Source organism: Strix uralensis, chromosome 18 (assembly GCF_047716275.1).
Source record: "Strix uralensis isolate ZFMK-TIS-50842 chromosome 18, bStrUra1, whole genome shotgun sequence".
Classification (NCBI taxonomy): domain Eukaryota; kingdom Metazoa; phylum Chordata; class Aves; order Strigiformes; family Strigidae; genus Strix; species Strix uralensis.
The window spans coordinates 4,016,782-4,038,387 of record NC_133989.1 but is presented as its reverse complement, the minus strand read 5'-3'; the positions used below and the strand labels follow the sequence as shown (position 1 = coordinate 4,038,387).

The 21,606-nt window shown below is 55.9% G+C and overlaps 1 protein-coding gene across 1 annotated transcript in view; it reads right to left on the bottom strand.

Moving 5' to 3' along the window:
- Positions 1 to 3: 3 nt before the first annotated feature.
- The window catches only part of LAMA5 (laminin subunit alpha 5), a 97,612-nt gene continuing 76,009 nt past the window's right edge, over positions 4 to 21,606 (bottom strand). Inside the window, exons 37-80 of the mRNA XM_074888487.1 lie at positions 21,100 to 21,240; positions 20,553 to 20,714; positions 20,268 to 20,369; positions 20,102 to 20,185; positions 19,614 to 19,844; positions 18,930 to 19,043; positions 18,519 to 18,646; positions 18,196 to 18,276; positions 17,536 to 17,750; positions 16,859 to 16,959; positions 15,512 to 15,692; positions 15,085 to 15,228; positions 14,850 to 15,001; positions 14,663 to 14,773; positions 13,522 to 13,633; positions 12,796 to 12,966; positions 11,710 to 11,906; positions 11,498 to 11,614; positions 11,266 to 11,420; positions 10,897 to 11,038; positions 10,490 to 10,592; positions 10,292 to 10,405; positions 9,994 to 10,173; positions 9,450 to 9,592; positions 9,027 to 9,212; positions 8,612 to 8,748; positions 8,011 to 8,164; positions 7,738 to 7,871; positions 7,451 to 7,613; positions 6,889 to 7,020; positions 6,537 to 6,688; positions 6,048 to 6,180; positions 5,656 to 5,796; positions 5,299 to 5,429; positions 5,049 to 5,216; positions 4,821 to 4,953; positions 4,538 to 4,695; positions 4,253 to 4,439; positions 3,835 to 3,987; positions 3,554 to 3,713; positions 3,337 to 3,467; positions 2,527 to 2,617; positions 1,517 to 1,636; positions 4 to 1,376 (exon numbers count right to left, since the gene is read on the bottom strand). Of these exons, the coding sequence (XP_074744588.1) occupies positions 1,222 to 1,376; positions 1,517 to 1,636; positions 2,527 to 2,617; positions 3,337 to 3,467; positions 3,554 to 3,713; positions 3,835 to 3,987; positions 4,253 to 4,439; positions 4,538 to 4,695; positions 4,821 to 4,953; positions 5,049 to 5,216; positions 5,299 to 5,429; positions 5,656 to 5,796; positions 6,048 to 6,180; positions 6,537 to 6,688; positions 6,889 to 7,020; positions 7,451 to 7,613; positions 7,738 to 7,871; positions 8,011 to 8,164; positions 8,612 to 8,748; positions 9,027 to 9,212; positions 9,450 to 9,592; positions 9,994 to 10,173; positions 10,292 to 10,405; positions 10,490 to 10,592; positions 10,897 to 11,038; positions 11,266 to 11,420; positions 11,498 to 11,614; positions 11,710 to 11,906; positions 12,796 to 12,966; positions 13,522 to 13,633; positions 14,663 to 14,773; positions 14,850 to 15,001; positions 15,085 to 15,228; positions 15,512 to 15,692; positions 16,859 to 16,959; positions 17,536 to 17,750; positions 18,196 to 18,276; positions 18,519 to 18,646; positions 18,930 to 19,043; positions 19,614 to 19,844; positions 20,102 to 20,185; positions 20,268 to 20,369; positions 20,553 to 20,714; positions 21,100 to 21,240 (6,300 nt within the window). The 3' untranslated portion in view covers positions 4 to 1,221. The remainder of the gene's footprint in view (positions 1,377 to 1,516; positions 1,637 to 2,526; positions 2,618 to 3,336; positions 3,468 to 3,553; positions 3,714 to 3,834; positions 3,988 to 4,252; positions 4,440 to 4,537; positions 4,696 to 4,820; positions 4,954 to 5,048; positions 5,217 to 5,298; positions 5,430 to 5,655; positions 5,797 to 6,047; positions 6,181 to 6,536; positions 6,689 to 6,888; positions 7,021 to 7,450; positions 7,614 to 7,737; positions 7,872 to 8,010; positions 8,165 to 8,611; positions 8,749 to 9,026; positions 9,213 to 9,449; positions 9,593 to 9,993; positions 10,174 to 10,291; positions 10,406 to 10,489; positions 10,593 to 10,896; positions 11,039 to 11,265; positions 11,421 to 11,497; positions 11,615 to 11,709; positions 11,907 to 12,795; positions 12,967 to 13,521; positions 13,634 to 14,662; positions 14,774 to 14,849; positions 15,002 to 15,084; positions 15,229 to 15,511; positions 15,693 to 16,858; positions 16,960 to 17,535; positions 17,751 to 18,195; positions 18,277 to 18,518; positions 18,647 to 18,929; positions 19,044 to 19,613; positions 19,845 to 20,101; positions 20,186 to 20,267; positions 20,370 to 20,552; positions 20,715 to 21,099; positions 21,241 to 21,606) is intronic.

Sequence of the window (21,606 nt, the reverse complement as noted above, 5' to 3'; positions counted from 1 at the left end):
CAGTAAAGTGAAAGAGTAACATAAAACTTTATTCGATTCCGAAGTACCAGTGATTTACAAAGACCATCTTTAATACTACAACTTAAAAACAGGTCATAATTACATTTGTTTAAGATAGACATGTTAAAAACCCATTTTACAATATTTACCCCTCATAAAAAAACCACAATATAATGATATAAGTTATAAGTCCATTTCAGAAGCAAGATTTTGTCCCCAAGTGGCTACATAGATATATACACACACAAATATATATATGACGTGTAAGTGCACAAGTGAAGGGGGTGTCTTGGGAGAAAAAGGTTTTTTTTCAAGTGAAGACTGCACTACACCAGGCAGGAGTGAGGCTGAGCAGGAGAAGGCAGCTGCTGGGGGGGTGAGGGCCCCCAGCCAGACTCGGCAGTAACCTGTCTTTATTTCTTCCCTTTCAAGCAACAGTTTCTTGCTTCATGCCACAGGGCTGCTGTCAGTGTATCTACCAGCGCTGAAGGCAACTGCAGAGAGTCAGAGCGGGACTTGTGTCTTTCTGCTTGCCCTCAGCAGTTCTTCCAGCCCATTTCGTTCCTTTTGGTTTTTTTATTCTTATAAATTAATCTGATAAGAAGATGCTAATTCTGTGAACAGAATTTTGTCCAAGTTCCCCCTTGCAGAGCTTTTAGCGGTGGCAGGTGAACTGAGACTGCCCCGGGGGGGAGGTTAAACGCGTTCCCTGCTTATAAAAACACAAAAGTGACGGAATTAATCCAGTTTGTCCTAATTGCATTTATTATAAAACAGACACTGCCTCCAGCCTTTAGCAGAAGACAGTCTGTGACTGTTATTAATAGCCTCAAGTGTTCCGTGAACTAAATCTCTCTGTGCGTTGTGAGTGTGGGGTGAAGGGACGGGGGTTGAGGACACGATGCCCGGCTCTGCAGAGGACAGTTGCTCTTCCCACGAGCCCTGGGGCAGACACCTGACCAAGGACTCAGACCTGTCTCCACATCCTGATCCAACTTTCTGGTTGTATTTGTGAAAGATGTCCCCAAAGTGCCCCCTTCTTCCCCCCTGCCCTCCTTCCCCTTGGATTCGTGGCCCCTCTCTGGTTTTGGCCCCAGACTTGTGCCTGCAGTCACTGGAGATCAAGTATGTCCGACCAGGTTAATGCTATCAAGTAGGTGATGCCTGGGGCCCGGGGAGCAGTGCAGCTTTCTGTCGGTCAGGCTGTACACGGAGGTGCACTTACAGCACGGGGCAGCCCTTAAGGCCGACGGAGCCCCTGACAGTCCCGGCTCGTGGCAGGTCCACGTTGCTCCGGTTAATCACCAGGTTCCTTATACAGCCCACGTAATGAGGGAGGGGAGGTAATGGTGACACCGTGCTGGCCTTGTCTGTCTCTGCAGAAGGAACAAGTGAAAACAAGTGTTAGTCTGGTGAATAACAGGGCAGGGGATTGAGTATCTCTTACTTGCACCAGGAAGAGCATCTCTCTTGGCTTTGGGGTATTTCGCTCTGGAGCGCGTCTTTTCCAACTCACCTGGCAGCCCTCCCACGTAGAAGGTTGCCCTTGTGCTGGGTGCAGGAGGCTGGCTGGGTCCCGCTGTGTAGTTGCCTTGTGTGTCCACATCAACCTGGATTATGTTTTTCCATTTGGTAACTTCAAAAGAAAACAACAGTCAGTGATGCTTCCTTACTCGGAAAGCAAGTCCACCTCTGCCCTGCAGCCCAGACCCGTGCTGGAGCAGAGCACAACTACTACTGGGAGGGTCAGAGGACCTGGCCTGGCTCTTGGGAAATGCCCAGAGTCTGAACAGCCTCCCCCAAATCTGTTCTGGGGTCACCAGCCACCCACGAAGTGTCTTGCTCTAGTGAAGAGGGCTGCCCTCTCCCAGCGGGGTGGGACAGCACACGCCAGGGATCAGCTCAGCCCGGCTCCGGCCACAGATGGGGACAGGTCCTGTCGCTGAAACTGCGCCAGGAGCACACGCTGGCTCTCACCCAGTGCTGGGTCAAGCACGATGAGGGCTTAAAACAGAGCCGTGCTGCCATGGGGGGTGTAGCTGTGACCCCCACCCCCAGAAAGGGCTTGATGCAAAAACCTCAGCACTTGCTCAAGGGCAGCTACATTTAAGGCTGAGTTTTGCCTGTCTGGGTGTGACTCCTGCAAATCACCAGTCCCAGCTGTGGGCTTGAGCCCTTTGGACACACTCTGGGCCAGAGCGAGCCGGGCTTTCGCTTTCAGCAGGACACAACCATCCTGGATGGAGCCGGTACTGCGGGACAGCCCTGGCCTCGCTGGCTGCTCCGTGACCAGGGCAAACACCCCATCCCTCCTGCCCACCAGACCTGACAGCACTAACAAGATCAGCCAAGGACTCTAATTAGGGAATGACTTAATGGCAGCTCCAATCTCCAAAATTAAGTGCATACAGGTGGGAGCTGGGGTTTAAATACCCAAGGAAGGGCCCTGGCCTCCCCCCAGCAGATGTGGGGTGAGCAGCAGGAGTGGAGCAGCGCCCCAGAGCCAAGCGCTGGCTGTCACCTCACCTGCGATGGCATGCCACTGCCCGTCACAGAGAGATGGGCACATCACCGATGCAGAGAACTCATCAGCCCCAGTGCTGGCTCTCACGGTGACCTGTCACAGAATCATCTGGGTTGGAAAAGCCCTTGAAGCTCCACCAGTCCAACCATGAACCTCACACTGACCATTCCCAACTCCACCAGATCCCTCAGCGCTGGGTCAACCCGACTCTTCAACCCCTCCAGGGATGGGGACTCCCCCCCTGCCCTGGGCAGCCCATTCCAACGCCCAACAACCCCTTCGGCAAAGAAATCCTTCCTAAGAGCCAGTCTGACCCTGCCCTGGCACAGCTTGAGGCCATTCCCTCTTGTCCTGGCGCTTGTTCCTTGGCTCAAGAGACTCATCCCCCCTCTCTGCACCCTCCTTTCAGGGAGTTGTAGAGGGCCATGAGGTCTCCCCTCAGCCTCCTCTTCTCCACACTAAACCCCCCCAGTTCCCTCAGCCGCTCCCCATCAGACCTGTGCTCCAGACCCTGCACCAGCTCCGTTGCCCTTCTCTGGACACGCTCGAGTCATTCAATGGCCTTTTTGGAGTGAGGGGCCCAAAACTGAACCCAGTCATTGAGGTGCAGCCTCATCGGTGCTGAGTCCAGGGGTAAGTTCCCTTCCCTGTCCCTGCTGGCCACGCTAGTGCTGATACAAGCCAGGATACCCTTGGCCTTCTTGGCCACACTGCTGGCTCCTGTTCAGTCGTGTGGGACAAACCCATCAGAGCCCAGTGAGCTGAGTGGGATGGGCAGGAGATGACCCGTGGGGAAGTCGCCCTCCCACTACCTTTGTCTCCTCCATGTACAGCAGGAGATGGTGGCTTCTGCTCGTGCTGATGTGGAAGATGAGGCCAGAAGCACTGCGGGGACGGACCTCCAGTGTCACCTCCAAGTCCTGCTCGGTCACCACTGCATCAGCTGCAAGAGAAATGCCTCTGGTGAGGAGAGGGACAAGGCACCCCCCATGAGGTGTGTCCCTCCCAGCCCAGGCTGCTGTGGGGTACCCAGGACGATGGACCCGCCATCCGCAGCAAAGAAGACCCCGCTCTCCAGTGCGCCCTCGTAGCACGGTGTCACCCCGAAGGTGCGCGAGGGGGGCCCCAGGGGCCTCCCGTCCAGCTGGGGGTTCCTCAGGCAGCCGTCAAAGCTGGAGGCCGAGGCAGCCTGCAGAGAGAGGCCCCAGGAGTGAGCGCAGAGGAGACAGAAACCGGCAGGCACAGGGTGATGCCTCGGGACTGGGAACTGGCAGAGACGGAGCGATGCCACGGGACCACCAAGCCCTTACCGGTACGTGAGCCTTGGCTTTTCCAGCCGGGACCCCCCCTACATACAAGGGAGTCTGGGCCACAAAGAGCCCTGCGGTGGCCACTGCAGCACCCTGGGCTCGCAGCCCGTCGATGACCAGCTGGGCTCGGCTCTGGTCTCTGCTGAAGAAGACCTGCAAGGAGCAAAGGTCAGTGCCAGGGCTGGGGGCTTCCTGGGTTGCGAGGAGCCCCAGGGCTGTGCCCAGGGAAGGGAAACCTCAGCTCGGAGGTTCTGCCAGCCCTGGCTGTGTTTTTAGTGTCCCCTTTGCTCCCACAGGACTGCAGGTGTCCCGTGTGCAATTAGAGCAGGGCTGCACTGAGCTAATCCTTGCAGGGGCACCGGTGCAGGGGGAGTGGTGTGGCCTGGGGGGTCCCACCGAGCCCCAACCCTCCGCTCACCGTGTGCCACTGCCGGTCGCGGTACTTGTCTTTGCTGCGGATGCGCAGCCGGCGCCCGCCGACGTCCAGCAGGAAGACAAAGCGCCCGTTGGAGATGAAGAGAGCCAGGAAGGTGCCCCGCTCACCTCCCACGTAGAAAAGCAGCCCGCTGGAGGAGTTCAGCTTCACCTCCAGGGAGAAATGGGACCTGCAGGGACACGGGGGGGGGTGAGGGGAGCACCCTGCTCTCCATGCGATGGTCCCCAGGGCCGAGCTTGGGTGGGGTGGGCACAGGGTGAGGCTCACCTCCGCCCGAAGGAGACTGGGATCTCCTCAAACTCCAAGCGACTGCTCGGGGCACCTCCGAAGTGGAAGGTGCCCGCGGCTGCGCGGGGCTGTGGGTGCAGCCGGCAGAGCCCATCCTGATCGTGGCGGCGGTCCTTCCAGGCAGGCTTGCCCGGCACCTACACAAGATGCATGGAATGAGGGGAGCGGGTGCCATGGGGCAGAGGTGCTCAGCGAGGGGGCAACGGTGGCATCTTAAGAGGACAAGGAGGGGGATATGGGGAGTTTTGGCAGCAGCTGGTACCTTGGGTTTCCGCCTGTCCTTCTTTGGAGTGATTCTGAGCTGCTGCGGTTGCTCGCCCCAGGGACAGCTCATGGTGACGTTGATGTTCTCCACGTTCTGCTGCAGGTCCACCACCATCTGTGGCTCTGCCATCCTACATGCAGGGAGAAGAGGTTCCCATCACCGGGGCAGCTGGGCGGTGGGAAGGGGCTGAGCCCTGCTCTCTGGAAGTGGCACGGAGATGCTCACCGCTTGACGAAGACATTCCCGATGCAGCCGGTGAGGTTGCTGAGGGCACCAGGCTCCGGCGAACCCCCGAGCTGGAAGAGCGGCCACCCATCCTGCCGTCGCTGCCGCCGGCCAGGCCCAGCACCCGCCGCCGTGTCCTGCAGCTCGTCGTCCACATACAGCCGGACCCTGGGGGGGATGAGCAGCACGGGCTGAGCACGTCCCCACAGCTCTTGGTGCCCCACGCCCCGTGCGCCACCAGGACACATACCCACGGGCATCGCTGTAGAAGGCTGCGTAGTGGGTCCTGTCATCCGCGTAGGCATTTTCAGTGGTGATTTCGGTTTCCAGCAGGTTCAAGGCCAGCTGGCCCCTCTGGAGGGACACCCGGCACATCCCCTCCTGCAGAAAGCATCACTCCATTGCTGCTCAGCAGCTGAACCCCAAGGAAAGGCCCATTTCCCCACCACCCTCCAGGAGCTCAGGGTGCAGAGCTCACTGCAGATTCACCCCCTGGCCCCACCAAAATCCTCCCCCTTTGCCAACAGGGAGCAGCAGCATTCCCAGAGCAGGAGCAGAAGTTTCTGCCCTGCTGCTGGGGTACCCGGGGGGACTGCAGGGAGCCCACCTGGGTGGCGTGGTGGTACAGCAGCCCCTCACGCTGGCTCGTTCGGAAGCTGAAGCCGCTGTAGAAGTCCCGCAGCCCTGGCACGTCTTTCAGGGCCAAGGTCAGGTAGCCGTGGCCATGGACGCTGACTGAGCGAGCCACCTGCAAGGGACACCGTGGAGGCAAGGTGAGAGCCCGGCCCTGGTGTTACAGGGGTGCTGGGAGGGTGACTGAGGTTATCAGGTCCTCCTTGGGTCTGGTCAGTGCCAGCCATGTGGAGCACCTTGCCCCACCCCCCCTGCACTGAGGACCTGGGGGTTTTATGCCCATTTCTGTGTGAACAAGGGGAGATCCTGTCCTGGGAGTCCTGTGCTCCCAGCACGCCAGCCAGGCTGCCAGGGCTTTGTGCTTACCAGGAGGTCCGAGGTGCACCCGTAGCTCACGCCGACAGTGCTCATACGCTTCAGGTCGACATACTTGCCAAGAGCCTTCAAGCCCTTCATGCAACCCCGGATGGGCCCACCCGTGGGGAAGAGTGCTTTCAAGCTGCAGGAGAAGCAAGAAGTGTTACGAGGACAGCCCCAGGCAGGATCTGGCCCCACAGCCCTTCAAACGGCGCCTGGGAAGGACCCACAATAGCCACGAGTATCTCCAGTGCCTCAGGCACAAGGCTGCTCTGAAACACCCAGCCTGGCAAAGGAGGATTCAGTGACACCCACCAGCACCTCATTCCTCACCAGAGATGGAAATGTCCCATCTTCAAAAGCTCATGGTGACAGGCAGGAAGAGAAAATCTCCCCCCAGAGCTTCAGCTGATGTGGCTGAGAAAGGGCCAGGGCCACCACCAGGGACACAGGAGGGGAAGATGTGGACTGTCCCACTCCACTGCAGGGTGGACCCACCTGGGGGGCAGCACAGCTGGGGGCACACCACCCAGGTAGTAGGAGACAGCGTTCTCCAGGGAGTTCTCCTGCTCCACCATGAAGATGGTGAGGCGCTCCAGCCGCACCAGAATGCGTTTCTTGTTATTCATTTTGAGGAGGAAAATCTGGATCTGCAGACAGAGGAGAAAAATGATCCACCAGCCTGGGGCCATTAGGTCCATCACAGAGAGCAGCATGAGGTGGCCGGTTCATGGCTCTAGTCAAAGAACTTGTAGCTCTCCCCCCACAAAAACAGGGGTCTGGGTGCTCCCCCCAACCCCTGGATGTTTTGCTCTCCAAGTGAGCCGGGCAGGTGGCTCTTCCCCCTTACCGCTTTGTTTGTGGTGCTGCTGATGGTGAGGGAGGAGGAGTTGCTGCTGGGTTTTGCCATCTCCAAGCCCGTGCTGAAGTCGTAGTAAAGCACCAGCTTCCCATCCCGGATGGCCAGACACAGGAACTGACCCTGGGGGGAGGCAGGACGGACACTCAGCCCCACATCCCGGTGCCCAGCACGCAGTCGTGGCACTGAGCCCGACCTGCCCTTTAGCACTGGTGGGAGCAGGTCCTACTGCCAGTGCCCCAAAGGGTGGCTGTCACAATTATTGGGGATTTATCTGCACACAGCAGCGCTGCCTGCCCCGGTGAACCCCGGCCCAGCTTGGAGGGTCTGTGCATGGGTGCTCTCCAAGTTCAGGGGAGTCCCTCCAGCACCAGACAAGTGATTGCTGTGAGGTCTGGGTCCAGCCCTCTTGTGGCTTTTAACAATAATGCAGAAACACTGCTCAAAGCAGCCCTACAGCCTCCAGAGCCCTCTTCTCCCCAGTGTCCTGAACTGGGAATGGCTACCAGTGGGGCTGGGATTGTCCCAGCTCCCCAGGGGAGCAAGCACCTGCCTGGTTCTCCAGGAAGAAGAGGATGCCGTTGTAGGACACCACCCGGATCTCCTGCTCGAAGCGCTTGGTGGTGCCAAACTGGCTCTCAAACTTGATCTCTGCGTAACCGGTGCCGTCAAAGTAGGAGCCGTCAGTCAACCAGGGGTCTCCTGTGGACTTGGACCTGAGCCACACGAGAAGAGGCACGAGACATCACTCCAAATCCCGCTGCCATGCTCTGGGGCAGCTGAGGGTCAGGGTAAGTGCCACGCACCGGAGCTGCCCCCGGCCTGGGCACAGTGCCCTACCTTGCGCAGGGCTTCTCAGCGGTGGTATCCAGCTGGAAGGTGTGTTGGAAGTTGTACAGGCTCACCACCTCCTCGTTCAGCGTGTCCAGCTCCAGGCACCCGCGGTAGTTGGGGTAGCGCAAAGTGGGAGGAGGCTGGGAATGAAACCGGACAGTTAGGGCAAGCTTGATTCTGGTTTCCCCATGAAAGCAAGGGCTCTCCCCGCAAGAATCTCCACAGGTATTGCTAAATACCTCCTAAAAACCGAGCCTCCCTCCCTGCTGCCTGTCTCACCGTGAAGCTGGAGGGGTAGCCACCCACGTAGAAGACCACGTTGCGCGGGTCGAGGTTGAGCAGCCCCTGCTCCCCCTTGGCCACGCTGTCTCCCTTGGTCTCGTGCACCGTCTGCCTCTCCACAATCACCGACATGTGCCCATACTGCAGGATCCTGCAGCCAGGAGGGATGGTCAAGACAAGGGGAGATCCCCAAAGAGGAGCAAACCCCGTCCTCCCTGAGCAAAGGGCCTCCCCACACAGCTCTACCAAAAAGGGGTGCATCTCCCACTGGGGAGCCCCATAGCAGCAGTGCACTGAAAGGAGTCAGCACTCATGTTCTCAGCACTGCCACAAGGCTGAAGGGACCCTCCATGATGAGCTTCATCTTTCCTCTCCTGCAGACGCCCCCAGACTCTCCATGACCTGGTAAGACACCAGCTCCTTGCTAGTTCTTCTGAGGTATCTCAGTGTTGGTCATTTAGAGCTGACTGGACGCTGGAGTGGGCGGCACCTCTGCAAGCCCACGGCCTGTCTGGGCTTGGGCACAGCAATACCTGCAACCGCTGCAGAGACAATCTCCCGCTGAACTTCCTCAGGATGCATCCCAGCAGTCTCCTACCTGTTGATGCTGATGGTGGCAAACTGCTCTCCAATATCCTCGTCAACGGTTAGGGAGGCTGGCTCCTCATCGCCCAGTTTGTAGACCCACTGCACTTTGCGGTCCTTGAGCACGATGCCCAGGTAGTCTCCAACGGCCTGAATGAAGGGAGAGCCAGGGCCACGCGTTGGCATTCAGGACAGGCAGGAGCCCCCTGATGCTCCCAGGGCTGCGCTGGCCAAGCACCCCGATTTGCACTGCTCTCCCCATCCACCTTCAGCCAGGCTGATGACTGCACCCAGGGCCTGTTCGTGTTCCCCACAGACACTCAGGGAGCTGGTGAAGGGAGAAGGGCCGATGTCCAGGCGTGATCCCCCACTGATGCTAAAACACGGGCTCCCACTGCCCTCCTCCTGTCCGCACAGCCCCGTCTCACCTCCCGGCTGCCCAGGTACAAGACGAACCGCCCCTCCTCTGTCCCGTCCTGCCGTCGCTGCCGGCTCCTGGGCTCGGGGTTTTGGATGTAGAATTTGAGGGATGTGTAGGCTGCCAAATCCTGCAGGTTGCTGGGCATCCGGACCTGCACGCCCGAGCTGCCGTTGAACTTCATGGGGACTTTCACCTGGAGGGACAGAAATCCAAACCCGCGGCACTGAAACCACTGCTGCTGCCTCCCTCATCACTGCCAGCTCTACAAGTCAAAGCATTTTCTAAAGTCTTCCCATGAGAAAGACCCTGCCTGGTGGCACCAGAACTCTTCTAAATACCCCTCCCCTTTGCATACTGCCCTCAGGTAAGCTCTCATTCACCCCAAGCCCCTGGCACCCTGTGCCCAGGCCTCACCCCACCATGAGCCTACCTTGCTGGCGGCATTCCGCGCTTGCGTGATGAGCTGCCGGATCCGCACAATGTTCTCCGAGACGGTGGCATTCTTGTTCCTCCTGTTCTCCAGGCTGCTCAGCTTCCCCAGCAGCAGCGGGATGGTGCTTTCCAGGCTGGACACTGGGGTTGGAGAGGAGCCAGGGGTTTTGAAGGTTAGTGAGGAAGGGAGATGTGAAGCTCGGGCAGTTTTGAGACATGCAAGTCAAAGCAGCGGCAGCTGGGAGCGGAGTCACAGAATGATCCCCTAAATCCAGCAGCCTTGATGGGGGGTTGTGAAAATGCTCTAGTGCATGCAATCTCCTGCAGTAAAGGTATAGGTGATATAGACACTGCAGGGAGAGAAAAAAAAAAAAAAAAGGGAGAGGACTTAAAGCACCCAGTATTGGCGGCTACTTCCCTCTACTCTTGACCTGGAGCTGCAAAGCACAGCTTCCAAAAGCACAGAGCTCCCTGGGGACATCTGTCCATGCACTAGCTCATGCCAGACTCAGCCCTGGCAGTCCAGCAGGTTCAGCACTCACCAGATTTCCTGGCATCCTGGACTGCCTCGTTCAGGTCTTCATTTCGAAGGCCTCCGTACTGGTCTTTCCACTCATCCAGCTGCTTCTTCATGGTGCTCAGGGTATCTTCAACTCTCGCAGCTGTTTCGTTGGCCTCAGCAGCTGCTGCTTTGGCATTCTGGATCATCTCTTTTGTGTCCTCTGGAAAGAAAGGAGAAAAATCTCTGGGATGGCCAGGAGCAGGGATGAAACACCCTTGGGCCACAGCCTGGGTGCAAGAAGGGAGCAGAGAGACAAGTCTAGCTATCGCAGGACAAACCTTGGTCCCTGCCCAGCATGTCCTGCACAGACTGGAGCTGGCTCAGGAGCTGATCCTTCTTCACACGGAGGTCAGCCAGCTTGTCCTTTGCTGTCTGCAGAGTACCTTTAATGGCTGCAATTAAAGAAATACATACGTTGTGTGCTGGATCTCAGTTCAGCCCGAAGGACACCACACCCTGCAAGGAGCCTCTCTCACCCCCGTTGAGTTTTCTTTGCTCTCTCCTCACAGCCTCCTCCAGGTTGCTGCTGTTCCTCTTCAGCTCTTTAGAGATAGCCCCGAGATTTTCTGATATGACATTCTGTAAAACAAACACAGGCTGCCTGGGAGTCTGAAGAGGAATTCCAGCCTCCAGCCCCAACTGCACAGAAAAATGCTCATTCAGACAAATGCAGTGGGGTGTGATGCTGGGTGTGATGGGGACACCCAAACCCCCAGAGTCTGGCCCCAGCCGTGGCAGAGACTCTGCTCTCTGGCACAGAACAAACTGCTCGAGTCTCAGAGGGAAGGGGCAGCAGAGCCCTACGTGTGGGTGTGAAAAGCCAGAGGACTATCAAGGGAGTTTGACTTTTGCTCATCTTCATGGGGCTCTCCACAGCACGTACCATCAAAGCCTCGCCGGCTGCCTCATCAGCATCGTGGGCTGCTCGCTCTGCTTTTTTCACAGCTTCGATGATGCTGGCGTAGGCATTAGAGGCATCGATCGCCCGCTGGATAAAGCCATCCTGGTTTGTGCCCTGGATAATGCTGTGTTGGAAGACGAAGCCATCAAGTCCACGAAGAATGCTCAGGCTGGGCTCTTGCCCATGTACCCACAGACAAACCCCTTTGAGTTCATCATCACATGTTCTCCAGGATAAAGCTTTGGAGATGGCACCCCACTGTTCCCCTGCCATGGTGTGGGGCTGCAGTTTCCCATCCCCAACTCTGGTCAGAAATGCCCTGACTACTGTGGGTCAGGACTGGTACCTCACCTGGACAGGTTCCTCGCAAGCTCGTCCAGGAGCCGGGCGTGCTCCTCCGCCTGCTCCACGATGGGGATCTTGCTGCTGGCCGGGGAGAACTTCTTGACCCGCTCAGTCAGGGGCAACTTCGCCCCATCTAGCAGAGCTGCCAGCTTCTCATACGCCTGCAAGGACACACAGCACTCCCGAGGACTGCCACTCCCTTGCACCCTGCCCATGTCGAAATACCTCCATCACTCACCTCCTTTGCCCTCTCCATCTTCTGTAAGAAGTCAGAGACCTGGGCCAGGGAGTCCTTGGCCATCCTGAGGGTCTCCTGCACCAGCGTGTGCTGCTTTTGGAGTTCACGGCTCTTTTGCTAGACACACAGAGGCAGGGTAAGGCACTGGCATGGCCGGGGTAGGCCCCCCCCGTTGCTGCACGGCAGTACAGGACCACCCGCTGAAGGTCTACCTGACTCTCCTCCAGGTTGTTGCGGTTCAGGCTGTTCAAGTCCTCCGTCTGCCTGGTTTTGTTCACAGCCTCGTTGAGGGCATCGCGGAGATCCATCAGCTGGGAGCTGTGCTGCGCCAGCTGGTCCCGGATGCTGCTCACCAGGTCCTGGTTGGATTCCCAGCGGGCATGCAGCTCACTCTTCACCCGGTGCAGCACTGAGGATGGAAGAGACGAGAACTGTTGCTAATTCATCCTCCTGTGTTAAAGGGCTCTTTCTGTGCTTGGCTGTGGAAAAGCCTGGTTCTGGTCTCACTTGGCAGGTATCAAGGCAAAAGTGACCATCTTCCTTCCCTCCCTCTTTCAGCCTGGATAGCACAGGATTTCGTGCAAAATTGTCTCCCAAACACCCCATGCTGGTAGAAGGGATGGAGTCTCTTTCAGAAAGACACCCAGCCAGGCCTGAAAGGCTCCAGATAAAGGAGAAACCCCACCTGAGGCCTGTTTCAGTGCTTGATTACTCCCACTGTGAAAAATTACTTATTTTTAGCAAGGGACAGTTTATAATTCCAGCTTTCAGATGCTGAATTGTGCTTTTCCACTGCCTGTTAATCAGAAGCACTTGCTCCCTGCAGCGCCAGCATGCCTGGTTATGCAGTGTGGCTTTGTGTGGGAGCACAATCCAAGCCATTGCTCCTGCAAGGGATGCCCTCAGGATGGCAGAGCTGCTGAGGGTGGTGGGCTGCTGGTTGTTACTCTGGACCTCTTTCCTGTGACAGCAAATATGAAGAAACATGGGGTGACTTATTCACATCCACATGTGATGGTAGCTCCTGGTTCTAAGGGCTGTCATTTTCCATCATCAACAGAACTACCCAGCTAGTACAATCTGCTCTACAATTCACCTTAAGGGAAAAGGAACCATAAATGGAGTGTCACAGGGGACCCTAAAACTACTCTAAAACTCATTGGGGGTGCCTGTTTTACTAAAACACTCTCCAGACATGACCATGATGTGTAGCGTTCACGTGGGCTCCAGGCCAGGCTTTGAGGAATGGCTAGACCCAGCAGGTCTAGTCCTGTCCCACGCCACTGAGCCAGACTCACACTTCTGAGCCTCCTCGTGCTCACGCCTTGCCAGCTCCTCCTGGCTGCCCAGACTCCGCTCCTTCATCTCCCTCAGCATTCTTTCCACCTCGGCCATCTTCTGCCGAAACTCCTCAGTGGAGGTGGTGCTGGCATTTGCTGCCCCAAACCTGGCCATCTGCCGCACCAAGTCTGCAGAGAAATCCAGATCCCCTGTTAGCACTGATGGAGCCAGGTCCTTCATAACCCCCCGAGATCCTTCCTCTCTTACATCACCCTCAACACACTGCGGCCAGCTTTTACACAGCACTCAGGCACCCGAGTTGCTTGAGATCACGCAGAGGTATTGCCCCACGTTTCTGTCTCCTTGGCTGTTACATTAACACATGCTACATCCCAAGCATCTTTTTGCAGCTTTACCTCCTCTCCCAGATTCAGTCACTCCCCATTTTTGCTAATCTCTCCTGAAGCAGTAGTGCAGGTTGCCCTGGTTTTAGGTATTTTAATAACATTTGTACAAGTTTAATGTGCATTTTCCAAAGACTGTATTTAGCCAAACAGCTGGGACCCACAATAAGCCTGGTCTACTTGAACAGCCAGAATTCTGCAGGGATCTCCATTTCATTTTTATTTCCCCTTTTCTCCACAGCTCTTTCCAAGTGACGCAGTACTCAACGCTGTTTGACAGCAAGAGCGTGGCTTTCCCAGCAGGAAAACCCCACAAAGCAGAGACCCTTCTTTACCTACCTGCAATGCCCTTCTGAATGCTTTGGATATTTAGCAGGAGCTGCTCCCCCCTCTGGTAAGTCTCTCTCGTGTGCTGCTCAATGCGGTTTGCTTCTCTGTGAGTCATTGTCATCTACAACAAACAACACTGGTTTAGCTGAAGTATGAGATTATGTTTTATGTGATCTGTCAGCAGGAAAGATGTTCCCAAAGGCATATAAGGTTTGGGAATGCACAGGTTTTGAGGTCCTTGAACAGTGTCTCCTCCAACAGCCTGCCCTGTGCTGCGCACCTACAATGCATTTAGTGATGGTCTTATTTAGCACCTTCAGAGAAGCACAAGCAATAAATGCAGCTCCCATGTAACAGGCTCTGGATCCTGAAACAACCCTAAAACCACAGAGGACAGTACTGTCCTCTGCTCTTAACATAAGAAAAGCCCTAGAGCCTGGAGCCAGGCCCACCTGGGTCCTGACCAGGATACAAGAAGAGATGGAGGGCTGCAGTCTGGCTGTTCAGAGCTTAGATGTGTGTAGTTGTACACATATCCAGAGGCAGCTTGTCCATGCGGCTGCCTGGGGACATACATCATCAAATAAAGACTTTTTCCTCTCCCTTAGATTAGGAGCAGGCAGTTTATAAATCAAATCAAACCTTGCTCAGTTTATAAGTTCTCTGAAGACATAACTGGTGTTTTTTAGACTGTATATACGTTGCATCTTGCAAAAGGTGCTGCTGTACTGAGGCCACCGAGGACTATTACAATAAAAAGGGTTGACTCATTTGCTGACAAGGCCTAGGCTCTCCCTGCCACAGCACAGATACATTCAGGACAGACCTGGATGCTTACGTTCCTTCCTCATATGCTTCTTCTATAAATGACATTTTATTGAATTTATTTTTACTGGTTAAAATTGGAGCCGTCTCAAAAGTAACTAATAAATCAAGAATCAACCATCAATATCACAAGATGTTTAACAGCCCTCCAAGCGAGGAATGCAGGTAATCTAGCTTGAGCATCTAAGAGACCCCGACCCCCAAGTCTAGTGTTGGCTGGGCAGGAGATCCATCCTGCCTGAACTAGGCTCCTCGCATCAAAGCCCTCATTTTAGGTAAAAGGAGGACTCGTGTTCTGGCAATGAAAGATGGAGAAATACCCTACTTTGTGCTGCAGCGCGTTCAGGTCCTGTGTGAGGTCCACATTCTCATCCTCCAGCTCGTCAGCCCTTTGCCTGACCTTGCTCATGGCTCTCTGGTACTCACGCAGCTGGTTCTGGAAAAAAAGAGCTGAAATCAGGCCAACAGGCCAGGAAACACGGGCAGAAAGCGATGTTAAACCTTCCACATACAGCGACAGTTGCCATAGTGCTGTTGAGACCGTGGAGGCGAGCCCAGGCAATGGAGCTGGCGTTGAGGTTGACCAGCTGGTTGCGAATGGAGGGGAAGGACATCTCAATGCTCTGCAGATCCTCCAGCAGAAGCAGGACACAGCTGTCACACACTGCCGGGAGAACGGAGTGGTCAGCACAGGGCCCTTTCCTGGGCCTTCCCTCGCCTCTTCCCCCAGAACAGCAGGATACAGACCTTCACACCTCACGCTGTCTGGGCCGTTTGCCACGGGGATCTCGTGCTCGTGCATGCAGACGTCGCACTGCTTCCCCGTCAGCCCGTTGGAGCAGGTGCACTCCCCGGTGCGCGGGTCGCAGGAGCCCCCTCTGCACTCGCACTCTGCCAGGTTTAATAACAAGGAAATGCCTGTGGCATCATTTTGTGCTGTTACCACCCCAGAGAGAGGGGAGAGGGAGTGGTTTTATTCCAGCTGTGCAATCGCATCTCTGCTTATCTACATGCCACTGCTGGGGGTTTCCCTGTGCAATCTAGCAACACGCACAGGACCTCAGATAGCAGTCGGTTGTTTTCCACCTTCAACAATTCAACAAGCACACGTGCCACCAACGCCTTCTCCCGCTCCTCCACACGCAGTACCCACCACCCGGGAAGCAGGACTCACTCATACAGCCGCTCTCGCTGAAGCCCCAGTAGCCTGGGGCACACTGCTGGCAGCGTGGGCCGCTGACGCCGGGCAGGCAGCTGCACTGGCCCGTCTGCACGTGGCAGCTGCTCCCCACAGCACCGACGTCGCAGTCACACCTCCGGCAGCCGGAGCATCCCTCGAAGCCATAGTATCCCTCCTAGGGAAAAGCAGGACAGTGGGTGCCCCATTCAGCAACAGGGCATGGGTGCCTCCCTCCTGGGGCAGGCTGAGGCAACGTGGGACCCCAGCCTTGCTTTCTAGGAATGTTTTACAGAATCACAGAATCACCAAGGTTGGAAAAGACCTTGAAGATCATCCAGTCCAGCCATGAACCTCACACTGACCGTTCTCAACTCCACCAGATCCCTCAGTGCTGGGTCAACCCGACTCTTCAACCCCTCCAGGGATGGGGACTCCCCCCCTGCCCTGGGCAGCCCATTCCAACGCCCAACAACCCCTTCTGCAAAGAAATACTTCCTAAGAGCCAGTCTGACCCTGCCCTGGCACAGCTTGAGGCCATTCCCTCTTGTCCTGGCGCTTGTTCCTTGTCTCAAGAGACTCATCCCCCCCCTCTCTGCACCCTCCTTTCAGGGAGTTGTAGAGGGCCATGAGGTCTCTCCCCTCAGCCTCCTCTTCTCCAGACCAAACCCCCCCAGTTCCCTCAGCCGCTCCCCATCAGACCTGTGCTCCAGACCCTGCACCAGCTCCGTTGCCCTTCTCTGGACACGCTCGAGTCATTCAATGGCCTTTTTGGAGTGAGGGGCCCAAAACTGAACCCACTCATCGAGGGGCAGCCTCACCAGTGCCGAGTCCAGGGGTAAGATCCCTTCCCTGTCCCTGCTGGCCACGCTAGTGCTGATCCAAGCCAGGATGCCATTGGCCACCTTGGCCACCTGGGCACACCGCTGGCTCCTGTTCAGCTGGCTATCAGTCAACACCCCCAGGTCCCTCTCTGACTGGTTTTGACCACCACAAAACTCCTATCAACATGGCAAAGACGCAGAGCTGCAATAAGAACCCGGACACATCCCAGCACTGCAAGCCTGCCCTTGCCCCACAGTGCCCACACTGGATGATACAGGGAAATGGGGTTTATTGCAGTTCCCCAAGGGGCACCACGTTACTGCCCAGGCTGCAGCTGAACGCTGCCTCCATCGCTTGCTGCCAGATCTTTGGCCTCGTATAGGCAGACCATGCAAATCCAGCCTTAACCACCTGGCTGCCAGCACTGCTCTGCTGACAGGCCTGGGGACAACACACCAGGGCTGTCCCTTGCCCCTGTGCCAAGGACAGGCCCCATCCCAGCACGCAGGTGGCCCTTACCTCGCAGCGGTCGCAGTGGTGGCCGGTCACTCCAGTCTTGCAGAAGCACTGGCCAGTGCGTGGATGGCATGAGTCAGTCCCACAAGGTGAACAGTTGCACTCTGCCACGAAAAAATAACCCCAGTTATACACTGAAGAGCCTGCTCAGGCACTCACACACTCACACTCACCTTATTCTCAGTAGGGAATCCTATTTTCCCCTTATCTATCACAGTCAGAGCAAAGACAGAACCTCTCTCCACTTGGATTTGCTCCTCCTGACAACTTATTCCCATGACACCTGCCCAGCGCAGAGCCCCTTTTGTGAGCTGCAATTTGGCTGCTGCTCCTTGGAGGGAGATGAGCAGTGCTGGGAGTCGGCTGGGCAAACCCACACGCCCGAAGGACCACCAGCGCCGCTGCTGCAGTAGCTGCTCGGGGGAAGACTGTTCCAGCCTGGGTGTGGCCTGGTGGCTCGCATTTGGGGGTGGACTGGAGGTTATGGAGTTGTGATGCTGGAGGGCAGGTTTTTTTGAGGGTTTTTTTATTATCAACATCTTTAGAGGATGCCTGCAATGTGTGCAACCAAAGATGTGACTCACTGGGGCAACACACAGCCTGGCTAAGGCACTAAACACACCCGCAGTCAGTCTGTCCATCTCTTGCCCCCACCAGCACTCACTGCATGCCCCACTCACGTGTGCAGTTCTTGGCTGCCACCGCGTCCCCGTAGTAGCCGGGGGCACAGACCTCGCACCGCGTGCCGGCCGTGTGGTGCATGCACCCTGTGCAGGCGCCCGTCAGGGAGTCGCAGCTGCTGAAGAGCATGTTGGGATCCGTGTTCCCGCTGCAGTCGCAGGGCTGGCACGAGCTGCCGATCACCAAGGGATTGCCGTAGTATCCTGGGGCACACCTGGAGAAATACGGCAAGTGAAAACACAGTCAGGGCATCAGGGGGATCCCCACAGCTCATGCCTGCACCATGCTTGAGTTGTACAATTATAACAGTGCCAGCATCCGACACTTTTAAGTGCTGCAACCCTCAGGGATCTCAAAACACTTGGTGTTTTGCCTTATGATAACCCAGAAAGGTGCCTTTATTACAGAGTGCAAGTCAAGGCAAAGCACAGCTAAGTAATACACCCACGGTAACACAGTATTTCAGCAGTGGAGACAGCAACAGGGCATTTGCAGGCTGAAAAGTATTGAAAGAAATACTGCCAGGACAAATCACACTGGGGGCAGAGCCAACTGCTTCCTCTGCAGTTTTACTAGGACAACTTCTCTTCTGCCACAGCAGTGGCTGCATGGGACTAGTGTGTCTGAGGCCCCAGAAACATGGGTGCCATCACCCTTACCGCTCACAGTTGGGTCCAGCGTAGCCAGGCTTGCAGAGGCACTGTGTGTTGGAACCCTTGTGGACACAACCGATGGCAAAACTGAAACGATAAGGGGTAAACAGGGAGGTGGAGTTACCCCTGATGTGGTCCCAGGGGAGCTGATCACTCAGTGTGGGCTGCTGGGGCTGTGAGTAAGAGGCCACGGACATGGTTTGGGGGCACAGACAAGGCTGGCATTGGGACACCTGCCAGTGCTAAGCCAGTGCCCTGATGTGGCACGGCGTGGTTCCCAGTGGTTAAACAGTGAGGCCAAACAGGCAATCCTATCCAAGGGTGCTTACTTGTTGGAGGCAACTGAGAGGGGGCACGGACATCCAACACACTGCAGGGGTTCTTCGGCAGAGTGGCTGCCCACATAGCCATCCTTGCATCGCTCACAGTGGTCTCCTTCTGTGTTGTGCTGGCAGTTCTGCAAGGAAAAGGCAGGCTGCGGGCTCAGCACTGACAGCAAGAAATGGTGGGCTGCACAAAGAATTCCCCACCAGGTATCTGGATGCTTCAGTCCTTCCTCTTTCCCAGAACTGTCTTGCACCCTAAGCTGACCCTGAGCGGGACCACCCCTGAAATGGCACATGCAGCTAATGCTCCAATACAGGCCCAGTCCTGCCAGCTCAGTATGTGAAGAGCTTTTTAATCACATGCTACAGACCTTATAACTCCAAAATAATCATGCTGATTCACTGTTTACTTACAAGACATATCCCAGAGCCCGGCAGACACTGATCTGAGTGGCCGTTGCAATGACATGGGATGCATTTTCCCAGAAAGAGCCCCTTGGTGTCCCTGTAGTAACCTGGAGCACATTCCTGAGGAGACAGAAAAAGTCAGAAATCCAAAAAACAGCCTGATACGTTCAGGCAAAGCAAAGAAACTAATTTAGTTTCCATGACAGAATTCCCACAGGGTTGTACTGATGGAGAAGAGATAAAAAGCAACAATAAAGATTTTTTCACTGCAGCTCCTTCCTGCTCCTCGTCAATATGAGATAATTGGCCAGACAGAAGGACCTATTCCGAGGTACTGCATGCCTGTAATTTTGGTCTGCAACACCTGAACGATCTCCCTATCACGCCTCTTCCAAGAGGGCAGATGCAGCTAACGCACCTCTCCCAGGTGCACTATGTTGTCGTGGGAGGGGAGCTGGGAGAGGGCTGGTGTGGGAGATGTTGTTCCTCCCTCCAGCACAACCTGAGCTGTAATTTCAACTGAAGCCCTCAGGGGTCAGCTTGGAAGCTGGTACACTGGCACCACTGCATTGCACAAACATCCAAACCCCGTGGCTGCCACCCACACCAAGCACGACGTGTGGCTGAGACCCAAAATGTGACTGTTTGACTCCCTTCTGCCTGGAGCAGCACGTCTGTTTTCACTCTTACCTGGCAGGAGTCCCCCTGGTAGTTAGCTGGGCAAAAACACAGCTCCACGTTGCTGGCGCGGATGCCTGTAGCTGTATCTGTTGCCATCTCTAGGACCACACGGCGCAAGGACACGGATGAAGAGAGCTGGGAGAAGAGCGCCCGGATCTGCAGCTGTTCCAGGTTTGCCAGCACCATCATGAGCTCCTCTCTAGACACAGGGTTGTGCGTCTCTGTGTGCCTGAAGTTACCCTAGTGGGAAAAGACCTGATGTGACTGGCAGGAAGCACAGGCACCTGAACATCCAGCCCAGCCTGCACTTCCCTGCTGCTGGGATGTCTTCCCTTTGCACAGGTAAAAGAGCCCCTGGATCTTCATAGCCAGTTCTGCTGCAATAGGCAGCGCCTGAAATACCGAGCTCAAAGCAATTGTCCCTTCTGTCTACGTGCTAGACTTGTCCTTTCAGTAGCATCTGAGCACTTGGTACACACTTGTGTGTGCAAACTCACCTCCACCAGCTGTAGCTGGCCTTCATGTACCTCCCCTGGGGATGGGTAGGTGCCTTCCAGAAACATGATGCTCATCTGATTTCCCTGGGAAAATCAAAGATGTCAGTCACCAACTCATCCTGCTCATGCATTAGCAGGGGGCAGCAGGGAATTTCTTGGGCAGCACCTTCAGGATCACGTCCGGGCGAGACTCCATGGGAATGAACACATCACCCCTCCGCGGGTCGGAGTGCAGCTCATAGCGCAGGTGCCCACCGTAGGAGGAAACCTGAGGGAGAGACAAATTGCACAGATGTTGCCACAAGTTTACACCACTGAGATGAGTCAGAGCTGTCCAGGTTCAGCCGGAGCATGAGCAATGCCTGCCCGTCAGTGGGTGTGCTGCTGGCACACACGTCGATGGGGTCAGGGATGTGCATGACAGCTGGTCCAGCTGCCACTGTGTTCTTACCCGGTCCCCAAGGTAGGAGCTGGGTGCAACCCAGTAGAGCTCCTGGTAGGCATCTGGAAGGTTCTTGAGATCAGCGCGGAGGAGCTGCTCCCGCAGGCTCAGAGTCGTGGGCACCTCTTGACGATCGCTGCTCAGCAAGAGCCACCCATTCATGTTGACGAACTGTGGGGGAAGAGCAACTGTAGATCTTCTGGTGGAGCTACAGAATGTATTCGGGTGCTGGTGCTTCAGAAGAGCAAGTCCCAGCGCAGCAGAAAGGATGACAACAGGCTCACAACCTCACATGCATCCCGATGAAGCCACTGGCAAGCTGAGCACCACCCCTGCCTCCCGCCTGGCACAGTCCCCCCATGCCATGACTTTCCACCCTCTGAGACCTCAGAGACCAGGAAAAGGGACTGAAAGTGGGAAACAGGCACAGGGAGACAAAGATAACTCTCCTCACAGTGTATCTTCCAAAGAGGTAGGATTAATGCAGGACAGAAACCCGAGGGCAGCTGTAACCACAACTGAACTGCAGGCTCTGGTAGCCCCTGGCCCCTCTCACCTCAGCTCGGTGCTTCTCAGCACTGCGGCAGCGATCGGTCGCACCAAAGCAGAAACACTTGGTGCAGCCCTTGGGGTTGCTGGCATCTAAAGAAAATGTCCCCAGACGGCACTGGTCACACCTCGGGCCGTCCACATTTTCCTGGAAGACAAGCAAAGCTCAACAGCGTCAGCAGCTCCTCACTAGACCTTAGTGGAGGACAGAGATGGCCATATGAGTGATCAAAGCACAACGATGTGATGCTGAAAAACGATTAAGCAGTCGCCAAACAGGTTTGCTTGCATACCACTCATCAAACATTAAATTCACCTGGAGAAAGCACTCGTGAGCCCTACAAAGGGGCTGAAGGAGGTAGCTCAGCAGCAGTTTGTTACTCTGCTGTCACACAGAAGCCAGAGGAGTCAACAGGGCTGACAGCTTTACCTGCTACGGGCTCTGACACAGGGCAGGACTCAGACTGTCTTTTCTCCCAGTGACAGCCTTCATGGACAGGAAAGATGGGGACAA